At 45.9% G+C, this 16,095-nt stretch overlaps 1 protein-coding gene across 2 annotated transcripts in view; it reads right to left on the bottom strand.

Annotated features, from left to right (window-relative positions):
* Nucleotides 1–4,876: 4,876 nt before the first annotated feature.
* The window catches only part of ADRA1A (adrenoceptor alpha 1A), a 74,200-nt gene continuing 62,981 nt past the window's right edge, over nt 4,877–16,095 (bottom strand). The window contains exons 2-3 of one of the 2 annotated variants that reach the window (XM_072952439.1): nt 9,671–10,056; nt 4,877–4,989 (exon numbers count right to left, since the gene is read on the bottom strand). In XM_072952439.1, coding sequence (XP_072808540.1) covers nt 4,981–4,989; nt 9,671–10,056 — 395 coding nt within the window. In that variant the 3' untranslated portion in view covers nt 4,877–4,980. Of the gene's footprint in view, nt 4,990–8,555; nt 10,057–16,095 lie in introns of those variants that run through there. The other variant, XM_072952438.1, reaches the window with a different exon arrangement.

Genomic DNA, 16,095 nt, shown 5'->3' with positions numbered 1-16,095 from the left:
AGGCCTTTCAGCGGGGAATGGTTGTCTCCATCCTCATACCCAATCAAGTCAGCGTACCTTCCTTTCCTTTCCTTTTCACATGTGAGACAAAGCAGACGAAAAGCTACCGGAAGGCTTGTTGGCACCCATTTCCAAGCTCATCCTGATGGAGGGCAGACGTCATTGAAACAGCAGTAGCTCATCCAGGGCTGGGACTGGGGCCCCGTGGTGATCTCAGCCTCCCCTGGGTGCCTCGGAGACCCGTCTACCAGGGCTGGGCTCTGCCTTTGCCTCTTGATCTATCTCATCTTCTCTCAGGGTCTAGCATGTGTCCCATTCATTGATGGTTCCAAAGGGATTCCATGCCCTCGGGCCTGGAGATGGTCACCAGCCTGGGGTTCCCCACTGCTGAGCTCTGCACCCTGATCAGAATCTTACGGTATCTTTTCAGAACCCCAGTGCCATCAACTATTACCTGAACCTTCCTGGTGGGTCCTCGGGTGTCCCCAGGGACCTGTGCACCTGTCCCCCAGCTCCTGCTGGTAACTAGTGCTTGGATTAGTCATCCTTTGCTGCTCTCTGTCCCCTTCCTCCTTGCCTGCTTAGGAGGGGGCCCAGGCTGCAGACAGGACCACCCAGGGGCTGAGCACTGCCGGGGGCATATGAAATGGTATGATCGTTCCTGCCTTCCAGGAGTTTTCATCTAGTTGAGAAGATGAAATCTACATAGAGTGTCAAGGATGTTTTAAAGTGAAAAAATAAAGATTTTGAAAAGCAACAGAAAGATCACAATAAAATGCACAACAAAGCGTCCAAATATATTTTCTGGACAATTGCTGTAAGAACTTGGAAAGGGTGACCGAGAAGGCTTGAATGTGAACTTCTGGTTTTGGAAAAGAATCGTGGATGCATTTTTACGGGCGGAATGAAGACAGTGGGGAGGGAAATGTTAAGGGCTGAATCGTGCACCCATGCCCTAACTTTCATATTTGAAATCCTAACTCCTAGGACCTCAAAAGGGGACTGTGCTTGGAGTGAGGGTCTTTAAAGAGGCAACTGCAGTTAAATTAGGTCATTGGCTTGGGCCCTAATCTAACAGGACTGGTGTCCCTGTAAGAAGAGGAGACGCAGAGGGAAGGCCAGGCGAGGACACAGCGAGAAGACGACCATCCATAAGCCAAGCAGAGAGGCCTGAGGAGGAGCCAGCCCCGACGACACCCTGATCTCAGACTTGCAGCCTCCAGATTCTGGGAGAGTAACTGCCTGCTGTTTAAGCCGCCCGCTGCATGGTAGTTTGTAAAGACAGCCTGAGCTTACTAAGACAGGGGGGTTACATACGCTAGGAGCTGTGTCAGCAGACGCAGACACATGCTTGGTGGGAGAGGATCCTTGGCTTGGAGTAGAAAGGCTCCTGGTACAAGGACAGGATGAAGGAATAGGAAGAGTCCACGGTGAAGGTCCAGGCGCAGGGGGGCTGGTGGGCACAGGACGGGGCGCGGGAGCACCAGAAAAGAAGGCCCTCCTTGCACCCAGTTGAGTTTTGCCTGCAGGATCCCTTCCGGGCGAATCATCGCTGCTTCACGCTAACACGAAACCCAGTTTAGTTTACAGGACTAATCAAGACACCAGAGGCCCTCCGGTGTACTTAGGCAAGATACAAAGGGAGGGACAAATGGTGAAGAAGAGAAAGGGAAGGGGACTCTGTAGGGCTTGGTAAAGACTTCTGAACTGTCAGAGGGGACAGGTGGCAGCTGCTGAAGGGAGAGATGCACATCTAGGGAGGGGCAGAGAAACCATCCTGACGACAGCTCTTTTCTAAGATGTGACTGCACGTGGCATTTGCAGCCTTCATTTGGAACTAACAGTATAAGAAGACAGACATGGCAATCCGCGCAGAGGGTAAGTGTCCCTGGGGAGCCTCGCGTGTGCACTCACCCCGGGGGCCGTCTCTGTCCTCAGCGTGGGAGGGGATGGAGCAGCTGAGGGGAGCCCCATCTGGTGACCCAGGACTGTGTTGGGAGCAGGTATCCCATGGGAAACGGCACCCTCTGGAGCAAGGGCACCTGCCCCGACATCATCACTGCTTGTATGTTTGGCAAGAAGTGGAGGGTGGAATGATGGAGAGAGGGGAAGGGCTGTGGAGAGGAGACTGGAAAGAAGGAAGGGAGAGACGAAGGCAGACAGGGCCAGGGGGAGGGAACGGAAGCTGCCTCACAGGGTGGGGCCAAGCCTTCCCTCTGCGTCCATCGCAGCAGTGGTGTCACTGTCCGCTGGCCATGATGCTCCCAGGTCCTTCCCGATCAGGTCAGCTGCTACCACCATTCTATGGCCATCTCTCAGTGCTGGGCACTCCCTGCTCTGGGCCAGGGGAACTGCACACCTTGTTTCCAACTGGGACCACTTCCTCCCTCCAGCGCCCCTCAGGACTGGGAGGGGCCGGGGCAGGAGGCCCCGCCCACAAATCATCCCAGGGGAGGGCCAAATATGTTTCCCTTAGAAACACCATTTTGAGGCTAGTTAAGTCATTTCTGACTTAAAAAGAAAGAGAAAGAAAATGAGGAGGAGACAGAGGAGGGAAAGAGGTCCTGCCAGGCAGCCATCCTCCCACCCACGTGCGGGTGAGTCCCAGGGAGGACCCTCAGATGCCCTGGTGCCAGATGCTGTGGTCAGGACACCTTCCCAAGGAGCCAAGCGTGGCCTCCAGGGAACTCCCTTCAGCTGGCTCCAGGGGTCTGGGAGGAATTTCATACCGGCCTCGGTCCAATGGCTCCGACCGGCCATTGCTGCCCTCAGAGCTGACAGATTGTGCTGGGCACTTTGCTGATGAGGTGAAGGGCTGCAAAGACCTGTGTGGACTCCCCGGGGCTTCCGCTGACCTGCTTGTCCTGCAGAATCCGGCAGTGGGAGGGCGGGCTGGAAATCAATGACAGACTAAAGCACATCCTTTGGGTGAGCAGGTCATACGCAGCAAGTGCCAGCCCTGAATGTGAACTGCTCACCTTCCCTAACAACTCATCCAGTTTGGGAACATTAATGTCATCAAGTGTCGATGTGTCAAGGGCATATTAAAAAAATGCTTGTAACAAGTCAATAAAAATTAAAAAAATCCTACGGCCTAGCAGGATTTGTGCGACACTGTAAACTAGTGATGCCAGCCATCAAGGATGGCAAATTACGGCCCGTGGGCTAAATCTGGCCCATGGTCTGTTTTTTGGTACAGCCTGTGAACTAAGAATGGTTTCCACACTTTTAGAGGGTTGTCCAAAACAAAAAACCAAAAAAAAAAAAAAACAACAAAAGAAGAAGAAAAAAGAAAAAAGTTAAACATAGAAAACTATGTGACAAGACTGTGTGGCCCACATGCCATTTACAGAAAAGGTTTGCCAACCCCTGGTGTCCATTATGTAGAGTTTTAATTTTTTGGTTCTTCTGAGAGCATCCTTCCCTGCCCCATCTCTAACAATGCCTCTCGGGAAAAATGCAACCAATGAGCTTGGAACACACCCAGATCACAAGCTGGGGACTGTCCGTGCCTTTCTGTATTGTTTTTCTGCCAAGTACAGTGCCTGGTGCAGGAGAAGGGAACGGCTTGCTGACGGGAGATGACTGGGGCGTACACAACCCTCAGGCGCACTGGAAAACAAACATTCCCCAAACTCCCGCTGAGACCCTGGCGTTCCTGAAGTCCTTAAGGTGTCAGTCACAGCTGGCTTTTCCTGACCCATCACCCCGTTGAGCAAGCCGAGAGCCCCCTGGCCTGCTTCTCTGCGTAGCTCTACTGCTGGTCTTTTAGCCAATGGGAGAAGCACAGACAGATACGCACTCAGCCCCTTGAACAATCTTGACTGGCCCAGCTGGGGACAGAGGTGCAGCAGGAGAGAGGGTGCACACGGAGCTGAAAGCACGGCTCAGAGGTGAGTGAGTGAAACATGAAGGTCAGGGTCTCAAGAAACACAGCGGACGCTGGGGAAATGGAAGGCATCTTGGAAAAAGAAGTCAGAGGCTGGATTTGGGGATATTCAAAGAAACCCTTAACCCTCACCTCATCTTTCCCCTTGTTTCTTCATGTGCTAAGTAGAGACAGTAATTCCTTTCTTCGCTTTCTGCCTCACAGGAATGCCTCGGGACAAGCAAAAGGACCCTGACCAGTATGAAGAAGTGTATCAATAGGAGAAAATACTGAACTCATGCTGTGATTTTCTGTAGATTCTTTTCTGTCACATCTGAATGCACCGACTGTATTCACGCTTTTTCACAGATCAGGGCCTTCATTATTTTTTTCCCACCAAATACAGCATGAATTTGCTCTTAGATTTTTTTTCCTAATTAAATCTGTATTTCTCCTAGTTTAGCAATAATCGTTTCTAGCCTATTATGGGCAACGTTGACTATGGTATGGAGGGAAAGTAACGGAGTTAACTCCTGAGCCACAGGTCAAGACAATTATTTTCTCTTTGGAAATGAAAAAGCATCAGCTTTAGGGCAGTTCCTTGTTTATCAAATGCAACAACACATTACCGAAATAGCCATCCTGCTTTGAGCCATGTCCATGGTCAGTCTTCTTCCTTCACACCCTCCTCCCACCTGCCATGGCCTTGCCTTTAGGTGAGAGACCCAGTAGTCCGTGTTGCAGGAGCAAAGATGAAATCTTTTCCTATACAGAGCAGATAAGGTCCATCGTCAGCCCCCAAGACATTTGGGTCCGGGGAAGCGTGAAAGAGGTAAAGCTGATGGGAGCATTGGCAAGAGGTCGTGTATCCTTGGCTCAAATCCTAGCTCGCTTTTGCCAGCCCAGCCCCACAACAGTCATCTCCACTCACTTGTCTTGCAGGGACATTGGAGGGCCAGAGGCCACGGCTCCCGGTGCTTTTTGAAGATGGTAGAGCCCACAGCAGCCAGCCTGGGCTCAGCCTGCTCCACAGCACAGTTTGTAGACAAGGAGCAGGTGCCACCAGTGTTCCGACCAGGCTCGAGCGGAGCTGTGTGCAGGTAGTTTCATGGTTAATAGTCCTGGCAGTGTAAAAAGAAATCAGAGTAACAAATGAGCACAGCTCTGGCACCTCCATATTTACCACCGCTGCCTTCTTTTTAGACACCCTGCTTTTGCTTGCAGAGTTTACTTTGTACGTGTTTGGGTTCCCTTCTCCCTTTGCTGATGAGCGGAACTCTTTCCTTAAATAAGTCAACGAGTACTCATACACAGAGGCAGCATCTCTTTTGACAAAAGAGGATCTGAGCAGAAACAGCCCAGAAGCAAGCGAGAATGTTTGTCAAGCAGTGATTAAGTAGCTGTGATTAAAGAGGGAATAATTACCTGCCCAAGCAAATAGTTCCCGACACGTTCTCAGTCCCAGACCAAAACCATGAAACCTCTGAGGCCAGAAGGTCTACGTGATGGTTCGCTTTGACGGGTTGGGGTAGCCGAGATGCTCAGGACATAAAGCTTTCATTTGCGAAGTCCAGAAACAAGAGGATGCCAGCTAGTAAGAAGCCACAGCTGTCAACTGAGTCTTCATTTTCAAAGATTGCCTAGGTCTCTGGCTATTTGCAGATCAGCATCCTGAAACATTTCCTCTTGGTGACAGACAAGAAATTCACATGTTTGGCACACTCCCTGGGCTCCGTGCAATTCCTGGTGAAATGCCTGTAATTCCTTCTCTATCTCCAACTCAGAAAATTTGGGGGGTGGGATTACAGGTGAATGGGAGTGATATCGTATTTGTTTTTATTTATTTTAAAAAGAGATCTACTTTCTGAAAGTGTGCTGATGAACTTTGCTGGGTAGCCAATAACTTCAACACACCGTACAATGTGTTTTGTATCCACAGCTCTGTTTGCAGTTCTAGGCCAATGCTGTCTCTTCTGCGTTCTCTTATGTGTCCATCTTCTCCCCAGTTTGATATGATCTGTCCTTCTTGCAAGGCCTAAACAACATCCCAGGCCAGTATCCCCTACAGAAGTGGTGCAGTCTGATAGTCAGAAGTGTAGGCACCAAGCTTTTCCATTTATGACCTGCTCTTGGGTTTGGCTGCGATGGAGATTTGGCAGCATACTTACTGGAGTTAATTGGAAGGCAAATGCCAAAGAAACAAAACATTAAAAAGTCTGGGTATGGTTCGTATCCTCAGCACATCCAATCACAACTGAGGGGCTCTGACTCTCACTACTTATGAGGCTGGGTTGTGGGTGGAAAACATAGACTTTAGGGTTCAGGAGACCAGGATAGAATCAAGGTTCCACTTTGCTTTTGGGTGAGTCCTTAATCACTCTCTTTTTTTTTAAAATTGAAATATAGTCAGTTTACAATGTTGTGTCAATGTCTGGTGTACAGCATCATGTTTCAGTCATATATATACATACATATATTCGTTTTCATATTCTTTTTCCTAATAGATTACTACAAGATATCAAATATAGTGCCCTGTGCTGTACAGAAGAAACCTGTATCCTAATGACTCTTAACTATCAAGTTTTTTTGTCTCTCAAATAAAAATAGGGGAATTGCTAAGACATTCAGAGACAGCAGGTGCCAAATGCCCTGTCAATGCCTGGCATTCAGTGGCACCTAATAAAAAAGCCTCAAGAAAAATTTTATTTACTCAAATATCACTGTCTACTAAGGATGGACTGATCCAAGTAGGTGGTGAGAGAGTTAGAGGTCAATATTTTGGAGAGTGTTAGCAGATCACTAAGTGATTACAGGCAGAAATGGTCTTGGATGGGACTCGAGGGAGGTAAAAGGAAGAAAGCTTGACAAGTAAAATGTTTTTTTTCTGAAATCCTTGCAAAGGATTGGGGAAATTCTTGAATAAAGAGATTCAAGATCTCTCTTAATGCACACAATTTGAATTGCAGAAGAAACTCAAATTTCACCTATCCCATAATGTCAAGTTGATTTTCTGTGATGTTTAGACAATCCTAAAGCAACTGTTTTTTATAACACATTGGATAAAACATTTTGACCACTGTTACTCAGGGTACATTCTTTAAACTCCAAATAGAAGCAGTAAACATGTGAGTATAAATATGACAATCATTTGTTGAACTGTGACAATTTTAGATAGTTTTTGGCATGCCCAAAGGTACAGAGATTTTTGTGGATGAGTGAAAAATAACTTGTGTATTGTTTATCCTTCTCTGACTAAGTCTTGGGTGAATTATCAATTTCTTGAAAAATTAGCATGTTTATACCTAGTATCATGTCATGGGAAAGGAAAAAAATGTTAAAGTTGGCCTCCCTGGAGGGAGCAGGGGTGGAGAAGAGTGTAGTGGACAATTATTTATGGATAGTTTTACATGAATACAATTGTCATGGCTTTTATCAGATGACCGATAGATTTTCTAGTTGTTTATTTTGATTAGAAATGGCATTAAGCCTAGCTTTCTGGTGATCCTAAGCTTTCTAGTATCTAAAATTTAAATTTGTCTGTAAAAATGTTTAAAGAACATCTCAAACATGGAGCCATATTCTGCCGAAGAAAAAAAATGACCAGTCTTTTCACGGGGATGCTCTTCCCATAAGGGGGGAGCCTGGCAAAAGTGGTTTTTCAAATTCAGATACTAAAAGAAGCTCTTCTCAACAACGAAGCTTAAGTGGGGTTTGCATACTCAAGTCCTTCCCTGGTGCCTGCGTCCGTAATAGGACACCCACATCTGGTAGAGCAGTTACAGGACCTACAAACAGACCAGAAGAGTCCAAAAACCCAGCCAACATCTACCGCCAGAATCCAAGTTATGAGCACAAGGCAAGAGTGTCTGTCTGGCCAACAACGAGACACCTTCCAGAAAGGGCTGAGCGAGCAGCAATAATCCGTGTCAAATCACAACGAACAACTGAACTCAAATTCACAAGCAAACACACCATCCATGGCAGTACACGAAGAAATAAGCCTTTTAGAATGATTTCAGAAAATTATCATTTTGCCGCAAGGAAAGAAGGAAAAGATGATGGGGCCAAGAGCTTTGCCGTGAGGGTGCAGTAACAGCTATGATCTGCTTTGAAAATTCTTGGTGGGAATTACCCAACTAGGGGAAAGAGGGCACACAAATGGTCAGTAGCTTCAGACGAGGGATTCTAGTCAAGAATTATTTCAAAAACATAGATCTTATTTTAAATTCTTACTGTGGATTGTGAAAATATTTAAATTTTTACCTCCAGTCACCATCTTTATCTTTGTAATATACTGAGTTACTAAGATTTACCAAAATTTGGTACATGCAAAGCAAAAATTAGTGTGTTCCCCAAGTCCCTGTAAAAAGTGGGTGTAGATGAAGCGAATGGGTTATTGGCTCTCTTAGCAGAATAAATAGGCTTCTGTAAACACTGTTTGCAAATTGCTGTTTCTGGTGGGTTTTTGGTGACCAGGAAGTATCCTCCCAAGATAAACATGTGCACCTTTCAAAGTCTAGGAAGGCTATACCTCGACCATGAGGCCCACTCCAGCATGTCACATGGGCACTGGGGACCTTGACCCTCACGCATTCTGCAATAGTGAAGCAGCTGAGGAAAAAAGAAAAAAATGGGAGTCTGGATGTGCCTTTCAAAATATAAGCTCTGGCTTTTCCTACTGGAGTTCTGGAAAAGGTAAGTGATTTGCCAAGAAAAGCCTTTCTAGGCACTTTGGAAAGGCTGTGGAGTAATCTGTCTTAGCATGAAATTAGCACCCACCCCACTCCAACCTCTTGACCTTTAAAAATGTCAAACAAGAATTCTTCCTCCATCTGCTCTTGGAACTACTTAATAGTAATTTTGTCCATACTAGTTCAGCTAGAAACTCGACCCTCATCCCTACTGTCTTCCACTGGGAAAAGTCATCCTTTCCTCAACTGGTTCTTTCAACACTCTCTGGACCCAACTGTAGACAACATGCTTCCATTAGTTCAGAGACGTAATGAGTGTCCTTGCCCTCACCTTAGGGAATCGGGAGCAGAATCTGGTCAAATTGCAGCGAAAGGTAAATCTCACGGTCAAGTTTCACCCCCAAGCTGAGAAACTGGATGTCTCAGAAATGGTGACATTTAAAACTTGCTCTAAAAATAATGTGTCTGGATATCGGCCACCATCTTAAGGCTCTTCCTCTCCAGGCCCTCTCCCTGTAAATATCCAACGTGGCTGCATGGAAGTTTAGCCTGAAAATAAAATCCCCTCACTCCATCAAGAAATAGCTCCAAACTTAGAGTGCGTGCTCAAAATATTCAGGATGAAATCACAATCCTATATTTATAGTCTTTTGGATTGTGTATAAAATTCTGTTTCCCATGGTGTTTTTCGTTGAAAGGGCCAGACGTGGAAAGTGGGCTCAGAGGATGACCCAGAGAGGATCCGCCTCAAGGACATGCTGTTTATCGTCAGTGTGACCTGGGAGGCTGTGTGACATCCTCACTCTTCCCTGAGCCCTACCCGCTACCCAGGAGTCGGGTCTCCTCCTCAGCCCATTCCCAGACGGTCCCTGGTTTAATGGTGACGTCTTATCATCCAGGAAAAGCGAACTGACCTTCCTGGTAGGAAGTGGGTGGGTGCCTGCGATCACCCCCCCTTCCTTCTGACCTTTCCCGTCCACTAGACTTCCTCCCCGTTTTCACTGAGGGAGATGGTGTGGATCTTAATGGTTGGAATTTGCTGATTCTCTCCGTGGCTGGGGGTCGAGGGCCCCTTACAGCAACAGATCTGCAAAAAGCTTTTACTTCTCACCCGGGCAGTGTTGCAGGCTGATGGGTCTTTGGACACTGTAATCCTGGTAGATCCACGGGGCATGGAAGAGAAAAATTTCCATTCACAGACCCCATCCGTCTTGGAGATCTTATAGAAGGTCTCTCCTGATCCCACTGGGATGCGCACCAGGTCCTTGTGCGGGCCCTCCAGCGCGTGGCTGGGTGGGTGCAGCGTATAGCCCGGCGCGTGCTTGGAAGACTGCTTCCGGCGGAGACACTGGATTCTCAAGACGTTCTGAAAGGCCTTTTTAAACTCTTGACTGGAGCACGGGTATATAATGGGGTTGATGCAGCTGTTTAGGTATCCGAGCCAAAACGCTATTTTAAAAACTGTTTCTGAGGGCCTGAACTCGGGAAAGAAAGACCCTGGAAAAAAAACACACAGATTCATACACGTTATTTGCAAGCCAACGAGCCAACTGGCTGGGAAAATAAACGAACAATCAAAGGAACACCTCTTTTTATGTCTTTAAAAAGTTTCAGTTGCCTTTGAGTTTTCACATGTGGCTGATGGTCTGCTATGAACACAACATCCTCAAAGACCATTCCTGCTTGGCCCACGTGTGCGGTATCAATTATAGGAAAAGACCCAAAGCGGGGGGCAGCACTGGTCCTTGGTGATAGAACCTCACTTGACGTCTGCTATGAAGCTGTAAGTAATGAAAACAGGACACTGTGGCTGAGTTTACATACGCAAATTATTTCACCTAAATTTAAATACAAATTGAAAGCCGTTCAAAAATTCACATGACAATAGGGTTACCTTTGGTTCTTTGATGTTCTTTCTTATACGGGAACTGCCTGAAGAATTATGAATTCTTTCTCTCCTGAATATTTTAATAGCTGTATGTTTTAATGAGAACCCCACATTTAAAAAATACTGGCTTTGCCAGCTTTGACCAATGATTTTCGATGATTTTTTCTTTGATGGTGTCTTGTGATGTAACAGTGGACTCGCCTGCTCAGCTTGCTAACAGCAGCCAGTGCCTGTCAGTAACCTGTCCACCATCCCCTCCTACACCAATTTCTAATATTGATACTTTCATTCTAACCAGGCTTACTATAAAATCTCCTCCAAGTCACTTTTCATGTTTTTTTTGTCCTCTCAAGTTGGGTCTGGATGTCTAAAATGCCCTTTCCCGTTCTCTTCCCCTATTTAAGTCATCCGTTAATTTACAAGGCAGGAACTGAGTTTCACACCTTACATGGTAACTATCTCATAGCTCTTGGCAGCAGAGTAACAAAACCATGACACCTTAAAACATGAACAGCCTTAAAGTTTATTTTATTCAATTACCCAATTTCCAAATTAAAAAAGAAATGATTGAAGTGGTTGTCATAAACTTAATAGCTACAGAACTAACACAGTGATGGACAAGGGGCTAGAGCACTTCCAGTCCACTGTTCTTTATTCTCTGCACAGTTTTTTTCTTTTGTCTCAGCCTAGGGTCTTGATTTGATGTCTTTCTTTTTCTCTCTGCTCTGAAGATTCATCAGAGTCATGAGAAACTGATCGGTGTGCTTAAAGTCCACTCTGGCAGACAATGCCTTGAAATTTAATAGAGGATCTTATAAACATAAACAAAGAGTAAATTTAAAGATTGCAGGACCATAAAAGGCAAAATGCTGCAGTGATGGATGAGAGCATTTTTATCTCTGAAGCACACTCCCTGCAAAATTCAGTGTGTCTCAAAGAAATTAAAGCACAAACACAGACACACAGATGACGGTTGTTAAATGAGAAAGTAGTATTCTTTAGCTCCAAAGCTTGGAACATTTTCCTGTAATTCTAATAGGATTTACTTGTATTAAGTGTCTGGTTTGAGGTAGGATCTGTGCTAAACATTTTACATACAGTGTGAAACTTATTCGTAACATTAAGAGTTACATGAGTCCCATCAACAGCCCCATTTTACAGATGAAAAAACTGAGGTTTAATGAGATTGAATAATCCAACTAAGGTCGCTCAGGCACGTAGTTACAGGAGAGCTGGGATCTGAAATTGGGAAGTCTCAATTTAGGGCCTGTGTTCTTTCATCGAACCTCAAAATGCACTGGAATAAGACCCTCGAGGGGATGAGGATGGTGCAAGGAGAATGATGAAGCATGCGGCTGGGGAAGTTAAATCAGGAAGACGGTTTTTCAAACTTCATCTGAGAGGTGAAGAAAGTGGCCAGTACGAGCAGGAATGGCAGTTTTGTGTGAATGTGGTCAGTTCTGGAAAAAATTCGTCTTAATTATGATGCCTCTATGTTGTCCAATATGTCTTCCTAACAGCAGTGGCGACATGATGAAGGGAACTGTGACAAGGCAGGGCTTGGCTTGAGCTGAATGAGAATATATGAGCAGGGCGTGCCCCAAGCTCCGTTGTCTAAGAATTCCAGTACTCTGTGAATCAGCTAGAGAGGGGACTGCATTTCCCTTATTTGAAGACTTTGAATGAAAATGAAAAGGAAAAATATATACATTCTGAATGTGAATGTTAGTAAGGTGATTGGGGGTCCCTGGAATTTCCCACAATTCCTTCAGGGACACTCTTTCTGCTCAGAGCCAAGTTCTACATTCATGAATCTCAACATTTCTCTTTAGTCTCTTCCCTCCCCTCTCTCTTCCCTCCTTCAAGGCCCCCTTAATTCCAGGTCTGGCCGACCTGGAGCCAAGCTCCTCTGGCCTTCCACCTGCGCCCACAACTTCAAAGGTAAATACTGGTTCTTTCCTCTACGTGTTCTCCTCAAGACATCCATTTCCTCACAGCAGCTGAGGTATAAGTTGAGAAAGGAGGTGGTTAAAATGAATTTACACTAAGATGTGAAAGTCCGATCGTCCAGTTTTAAGCCTGCTGGAATACTGTCTTGCGGATCCAAGCCAATCTCCAGATGCTGGCTTCTTAGACAGTTTGAGTGCCACTTAAGGCTCCTCGCTTGACATCTCCTGCCGTGAAAGCACTTGACTTTCTGTTTCTCACTGGGGGCTCCTCTGTAGGCTTATGATGGGGGACGCTGGGAGCCATCCCTGTGAAGGTGTGGCCACTGTAGTCATGTTTTAGCTACAAAGTTACAGCAAAGTTCACCCTCCAAGCCCCCAGTACAAGCGAAAGACCATTTTCCTGCCAACGTTGGTCTCCGACATGAGTTCTCCCCACTGGTTCACTCTAAAACACAGGGAGTTCTCAGATTCCAACCCAGCACTGACACTTAGAAGGTTCCTCTTCAATTCAACTCGTTCAGCATCAGGGTGACTCAGGATAGAAGCAGAAAGCTCTGAGCCAGTCTTCTCAGGTCTCCCAGCTTCCACGCTTCTTACCACCTACCTGAAAACTTGACGTCTTAATGACACCTGTGAGAGACACTGGGTTATGACAAACCCTAATTAGCTGCAGTCACAGAATGTAGAATGTTAAGACTGGCAGAAACTAAGAAATTAGCAAGCACCGTCAACCCCTCCTTTACAGATGAAGGTAGTACGACGGAGGCGGGGAAGCGGTTTCCACAAAATCGTGTGCTCGCCTGTGGCTCGATCAGGATGAGACCCAGACTCTGCTCTGCTTCACCCACTGCTGCTCCTGACCTCGGTGCCATTTAGCAGCCCCACAATGGCACGGGAAGTGCGAATGGCAATATGTCCGGCTACTGTCATAGGATGACGATGGGTTTTGCAGTGATAATGAGAAAGAAGAGGGAGGAGCAGAGTGTCATCAACTCCATCATTTAGAAAGTTGTAATGTGCTGTTCAGACACTGGGACAAAGGACAATGGGCGATGATCTCAGAAGGGCTTATCTGAAGGCTACCATGTTCTGAAAACTGGAGTTTAAATGACTCCAGTGAAAAAATGTGGGCTCCCAAGGAGAAGCCAATGTTATGTGACCATGGGAGAAAAATAACACTTCACTGTTTCTCCTTGTCCAACGAGTGGTCTCTCCACGTGTGTGGTACCTGTCCATCGTGGCTGGTATACATCCAACAAATGAGGGAGAGACACAAGCTGCCACACACATGCAGCCAGTTCCCCAGGCCAAGCAGCTCCAGTGCCAACAAATGTTCAGGCCAGATCAGTCGGCATCTTCTGCCAGGAAGCAAGTTCTGCCCCATTGAACTAAACCCCAGAGAAAAGCTGCTGGAACCAGAGTATAAGCACAGATCCAAGTTTCCTGTTGTCCTGGAGTCTACCAGATGCCTTCTTGTTGGGATGCTGGTTTGGCTGTGTCTGAGGAACCTGCCTGAGCCCTCCTGAGGTTCATCCTGGGGCCACCCTTGGGCAATTCTCAGCCAGACCAGAGTCTTTAGATTATCTGCCTGGAATGGTGGTCAAAAATCTCTAAGAACGCTGGCCAGATCAACCGCAGATTAGAACCCTAGGCTCTCAACCCAAGATTCATGGATAGACTTCCCGTGAAATGAAACAGAAGTCTGCATGTGAACAGAGATTCATTTTCCTAAGGAGAATTTCAGCTTTGATCAGCTTCTCACGGTGGTCTTGGAGACACAAAAGATGACTAAGCCTGCCTCCCAGCTCCTGAGCAAAAGCTGTGCCCCTGGCTGGTGCCCCTCCCTTAGCCCATGTGTCCTGATGAGAGTGCCAAGTTTACAGACGTGGCGAGAGGATGTCAGTTCAACACCTCTTTAGAAGGAACTGTTCTTTTCTTCTCTTGTTTAACTGGGACTTGAAATAGCACAGGTCTCGTCTTGTAATGTGGTTGTCCCCGTAAGAGAGTTAAAGTGTCGGGTCTTTTCTGAACTTTCTGGCAGGAAGCTTGAATAGTGGTCAAAGTGAGGAAGGATGGCGATGTGGGAGGATGCAGTGAGGAGGGGGAAAAATGCACATTGTATGCTAGGTACACAGCACTGTGCAGAACAAACCCAGGGCACTCTGAGGACGGCCCGCCCAGTGCGGGATGGGAGCATTACCCCTTCCCTTTTCCCAGGGACTGGGGTATTTTGGCCTATGGTCACTGTCGTCAAGGACCACTGATTCTTCCAACTCTGGTGAAAAAAGTGGTCACGTGGGGAGACGTTTTCTCGCACTGTGTGCTTCTGCAAGTGGGAGACATTCTTTATGGGATGCTGGTTGTGTTGCTCTGCAGAATCAGGGATTTTATCCTGGGTAGGTCCAAGCTGTTTGACCTTAAAGCTCTCTGAAGGGTTTCTCTGACCAGTTACCGAAGTCCCAAGCAGCATTTCTTCGTTTAGAAAAGAGGACTGCATTTCCCAGAACATGCCTGTTTGGCCCCAAACCCACGGTAACTCAGGAGAGGATGACTGGCCCAGCTGCATTAGAGTCCGCGCACCTTTCCCTCTCTGTCTTGTCGGTTTCCTTTTGAAATGAACATATAATTCACACACTTTCGAAAGACTGTAACTTTTCTCCTTTACTTATCAAAATTTATTTTGATTCAGGAAAATGATAGCAATTAGGTCATCATGTTCTTTTGTGGGTTATTTCCTTAAAAACAATCTTTCATAAACCAGCTTACTTTCCAAACTTGGCCTTTTTCCTTAAGGCCACCATTGTTTTATGAGCCTCACGTCTGAAACATTTTATCATCGCCACAAAAACTTTCTCCTACCGCTCAGTGAAAAATAGGGTAGTCCCCAAATGCACACCTGTTAGCGTGATTTCTTCCTTTCATGGTTTGTAAGTTTACTCTTTTTTTCCTTTCAAAGCTTTTTCTTTTTTTTAACTTTTTCTTTTTTGTTGTGATGAGGCTTTTCAGATCTACTCTCTTAGCAACTTTCAAAGATGCAATACAGTAATATAAACTATAGCCGCCATGCTGTCCATTACAGCCCAAGGATTTAAAAAAAATTTTTAACTTTTTTTTATTGAGTTATAGTCATTTTACAATGTTGTGTCAAATTCCAGCGTAGAGTATAATTTTTCAGTGAAACATGAACATACATACATTCATTGTCACATTCTCTTTCGCTGTGAGCCACCACAAGATCTTGTATATATTTCCCTGTGCTATACAGTATAATCTTGTTTATCTACTCTACATTTTGAAATCCCAGTCTGACCCTTCCCATCCCCCATCCACCCGGCAACCACAAGTTCGTATTCTATGTCTATGAGTCTGTTCCTATTTTGCTTTTATTTTATTATTATTTTTTGTAGATTCTGCATATGAACGATCTCATATGGTATTTTTCTTTCTCTTTCTGGCTTACTTCACTTAGAATGACATTCTCCAGGAGCATCCATGTTGCTGCAAATGGTGTTATGTTGTCGGTTTTTATGGCTGAATAGTATTCCATTGTATAAATATACCACACCTTCTTTATCCAGTCATCCATTGATGGACATTTAGGTTGTCTCCATGTCTTGGCTATTGTAAATAGTGCTGCTATGAACATTGGGGTGCAGGTGTCATCCTGAAGTAGGGTTCCTTCTGGATATATGCCCAGGA

The sequence above is a fragment of the Vicugna pacos genome, chromosome 31 (genome assembly GCF_048564905.1).
Source record: "Vicugna pacos chromosome 31, VicPac4, whole genome shotgun sequence".
In the NCBI taxonomy this organism is placed as follows: Eukaryota; Metazoa; Chordata; class Mammalia; order Artiodactyla; family Camelidae; genus Vicugna; species Vicugna pacos.
This window is presented reverse-complemented; position numbering and strand designations above follow the sequence as displayed.